This window comes from Netta rufina (assembly GCF_964035555.1).
Source record: "Netta rufina genome assembly, chromosome: 1".
NCBI lineage: Eukaryota > Metazoa > Chordata > Aves > Anseriformes > Anatidae > Netta > Netta rufina.
Genome location: NC_140123.1, coordinates 125,184,003 through 125,188,631, shown reverse-complemented (window position 1 = coordinate 125,188,631; position 4,629 = coordinate 125,184,003). Strand labels below are relative to the sequence as shown.

Genomic DNA, 4,629 nt, shown 5'->3' with positions numbered 1-4,629 from the left:
TAATTAGGACAGGCCAACTATGGCTTTAAAGAATATGAGATTACAGAAATCTATTAAACTCCAGCTGAAAATATCAGAGATTAAACTGTGTAAAGTTTGCATGTTATTAAACACTGATTTTATTAATTCTGGATTTTGATAGATAGAACAACCTTTAGGTGCCTGGAAAGGATAGGGTTCATGTCATCTAAGTGAGAGAGGTCACAAAGATAAGAGTCTTGATATGCATTTCTCAACAATTCTGCCACATACTAAAATGAGAAGATCAACTTCATTGGAATCAATAATGCACATAATTGTATCTAAGAATTAAATATATATCTATATTTCAACATGCTCCAAGTTAAGGCTTTCAGTTTTACCAAGATGGGGCAACAATCTTTTTTTCACTTCCACTTCACTTCGCTTTTTTCACTTTCTCAACTCACTACTTGCCCTGTCTGATTTTGGAAGCTGAATGACTATTCCCAGAACTGTTCCTTTCCTGGTGAACATTCTTGCTACAAATTTTCATTTCATGAGGTTTTGTTCATCTTAAACTTAAATAATAATAATAAAAATAATAAATTAATTTTTAAAAAGGGGGGCAGAAATTGAGGGCTATGGATTAATAGAAACGCTGTATGGTGGTTAGTATGGTGGTTTTACAAGGTAAAAATTATGACTCTACTTTTCAATTAGCTATGCATATTGAATGGACAGCAAAAGGTCACCCTGAAAATAAATGGTGAAGTCACTGGGAACAGAGATTTGTAAATGTCTTATATCAGGCCCAAATCAAAACTAGCATGGGAAAAGTTGGACTAGACCAAGACTGAGTGTTGGTACTTGTTTTATGGCATTTTTTTTTTTTAAAGGGGAAAATGTAGGGAAAAACAGGAATTTTGAAAACTATTGCAGAGGAAGGTGAATAGGCAGAATAGTGTACTGACATTTAGACAAATAACTGAATCAAAAACATTTTTTGTACTACAGTGAGGAAGAAAACTTGAATTCTGAAAATTCAGAAGTAGGAGCCTTTCTGTGTAGTCAGCTGAGTCAGTGAGGTTTGATGCTGTTGCCAGCATTAGGCAGATGTTCACATCTCTACCCAGAAACAATAATGTCTGATAGGATGAATTATTTTTTTTTGTGATTCACTTTAGTCCAGGAAAGGTCTCAAAAGAGTATGTTACTTGAAACAGTAGATACAAGCTTTTGTTTGCCAGTGAAACCTAAAGCCAAATTCAGAATTACAGCAATTGAACTGGTAAGTAATACTGTTACCGTTGTAGAAAATAGGTAAGATGTCACAACTTTGCAGTGCTGTAATTAGCATTATATTTAGATGGAGGACTTGGCTGTCTATACTTGTTTTATGTGAGACCTGGCAGTGGTTACATGTGGATATTGTTGAAATACCTTGTCTAAGGCAGCCTGAATGGTTGGCCATGTCAGTGTCTTTAGCACTGTATGTGCAGTATCCCAGAGACACAGTATGTGTGTGTCTCTGGGATACATGCCTAACTTCGTTACTGGTCACTTTTTAAGAGCCGTCTCTTAGGAATAGGCAATTTTCATGTGTCAGAAGTCAAGCAAGTGAGGCAGAAATTTGGCTTGTGATTTCAACTGTGATTTCAAAATAATACATCATCTCATATCAAGACAAAAAAGGTTTAAAATCCTCAGGTTTTCCTATTGTGGTTAACCAATCACTTCAAATTTATCAGAAATTTCCATTTGCTTAAAAATTTGGGAGCAATAGAAGACTATAAATTGTTTGTATGATCAGTGCCTTGAGATACAATCAATTTTGTGTTTGGCCATGATGACAGCGATATCAGCATGCTCACCAAGACCTAAACTCTGGTTGAGTGTCACGAATGGAATTATATACTTCTCTTATGGAAGAGAAGCAGCAATATCTTTATTGATATAATGCAGTGCTCTAACAAAGTTTAATTATAGAATCATAGAATCATAGAATGGCCTGGGTTGATAAGGACCTTAAAAATCATCTAGTTTCAACCTCCCTGCTCTGGGCAGGGTTGTCAACCACTAGAGCAGGCTGCCCAGAGATGCACCCAGCCTGGCCTTGAATGCCTCCAGGGATGGGTCATCTGTAGCCTTTCTGGGCAACCCTTCCCGGTGCCTCACCGCCCTCTTAGTGAATAACTATCTCCTAATTTCCAACCTAAATCTCCCCCCTCTTATTTAAAACCATTCCACCTTGTCCTATCACTACCAACACATGTAAACAGGTCTTCTCCCTCCTGTTTATACACTCCCTTTGAGTACTGGATAGCCACAATGAGGTCTCCCCAGAGCATTCCCTTCTCCAAACTAAACAAGCCCAGTTCCCTCAACCTTTCTTCGTAGGAGAGGTGCTCCAGCCCTCTGATCATCTTAGTGGCCCTCCTCTGGACCCATTCCAAGATGACGGTGACTTAACAAGATCTCGTTGGGTGACATCACATTGAGTTACTCCTGAAACTAATGTTACTGACAAATGAAAATGGAAGGAAATAAAACCTTCCAGAAAACTTCAAAATCTTTTTCATGGATCTGACTGTGTGAACCATTCTCTTAATACATGGAAATCTCATCATAATTCATCACATAAGGGCAATATTAACTGTTAAAACACAAACAATATATAAAATAAAGCCATTGTTGACTATAGTATCTTCTTTATTGTTAACAATGCAAAATGGAATAGAAAAAATATTGCAGAGGTCATTGTGAAGAAAGAGCACTGTAAAGAAGAATATAAAGTCAGCAGTTCTGGTTATACACTATATATGTGATTATGCATATAGCAACAGAAGTAACATGCAACATTTTCACATTACATGGTTTAGTACTTTGGAATGCTAGTTACAGGTTTAATAGGTTACGCACTACAAGATCATCTCTTATCATTGAGGTTTTTTTCATATGACTAAATACGAAAGTTCTTATATTCATTGGGATCATGGGGAAGGAGAACAGTGCCAGACAGGATTGAGAAATACACATCAGCAGCATAGCATAAAAGAGAGCTCTCCCATTCAGTATTTCTATGGCACAAGGGGAAATAAAAAATGTAGAGAGATCTAGGTCCCATCTTTCTTGCTAGGGCTACATCTACCCTTAGGACTTCAGAATTTGCAATCCATCAGTGACAATACTTTCCAGGGAGAAGGGGACGCAGAAATGAAAGCTTGTCATTGAAATTAATTGCTCTGTAACTTGGAAGGTGTTCATGCTCTCGTGCAATGTAGCGAAAACCACTTCCATCGCTATGTTCACACAACAGCCAGACACCTCGCTGCACTTTATGAGAAGATGCCATGTCATTGTCATGACCCCTAGCCAAATTGGTAGCTTCTCTTATCACCCTGCTCTTCCCTTGATATTGGTCATGTTCATAGATAGTGATCTGTGGATTTTGTAAACTTTCAGTAATCAACATCAGGGAAGAGATCTTGTCATTCAACTCTCTACCAACAAAGCTATGCTCTCCCTCTTCAAATACTGTTAACCGGCCTTTATAGTTGGCATGCTCATAAGCCACCCAAGGCTGTCCAATTACTTTCACTGAGGAGATACAGTCATTCCAATCTACATCTTTCAGATTGGCAACGTCTCTGGTGAGTTCTTTGGAGTACCCCTGGAAGTTGGCGTGCTCATAAATGATGATTTTCCCCATCTCAGCAGTGTTTCTGTAATTTCGATTTCTTGCTGTAGAAGTCAGATGACAGCCTGCAGAAAAGGAAAACAGAAAACAAATAATTGTAAGAAGTGTTTCCACGAAAGACACAAGGCAATGGAGAGGAAAAAAGAAGAATGGGACAATTAAAACAGTTTTAGCAAAGAATGAATAAAACAGCTGTTGGACGAAACTGAGGGCAAGATGTAGAAATTTGAATTTGGAAGAAAAAATTAAGAGTAAAACAAGATGTGCGTCAAATCTCTCAGGTCTTGGTTAGTTGTGTAGATTGGTATGTGTTCAAATGATATCTAAGTTTAGTAACTTAATGGAATATTCTATTTAATAAATAATTAATTCAAATATAGGACTGGTGATTTGTGTGGGGGCCTGGAGAGGGCTGTCCTAGAAAACCCTCTTGGAGACTGCCAACATTCATGCTACCCTTGGAGGAAATTGAAGTGACATAAAACTTTTCAATTCAAATGTATTGTTTGGTGCTATTAATTTTAGCAAAAGTTAATAAAATAGCAAAAGCTCTTCTGGCAGAAATTGATCAAACCTTCCTATCTATAATGGGAGCTATTTATATCTCGTTATCTCACATAGGGCTGAATGGGCCATAGCATAGGAGAGAGAGAGGGAGACAGAGAAAGATGGTAAAGGAAAGCTCCAGATTACCACCCTGGGTTCCAGCGATGTCTCTGGTCCAGTTCCTGTTCTGTCTGCGATGGTGGTGGGTGCACACAAAGCCCTTCTGAGTCGCACTATTTATATGCTGGACCCAACTCCAGTTCTCACTTTGTGTCCTAATTACAGCTAGTCCCCACCTCCAGTTCCTGCTTTGTATGGTAATATGTGCATCCTGTGACCCAGAACCTTCTCAAGGGGAAGGAGGAATTGGGGGGGGGGGGGGCAGAAGAGGGGGTTGCTAGCACCTTTCCTACTGCAACTGCCAG

At 38.6% G+C, this 4,629-nt stretch overlaps 1 protein-coding gene across 1 annotated transcript; it reads right to left on the bottom strand.

Moving 5' to 3' along the window:
• Positions 1–3,136: 3,136 nt before the first annotated feature.
• LOC311216432 (epidermal differentiation-specific protein-like) lies at positions 3,137–3,670 on the bottom strand (the record flags this gene model as incomplete). The annotated part of the gene is made up of 1 exon (XM_084297968.1): positions 3,137–3,670. The coding sequence occupies one exon, from the start codon at positions 3,668–3,670 to the stop codon at positions 3,137–3,139; it is 534 nt and encodes a 177-aa protein (XP_084154094.1).
• Positions 3,671–4,629: the final 959 nt, after the last annotated feature.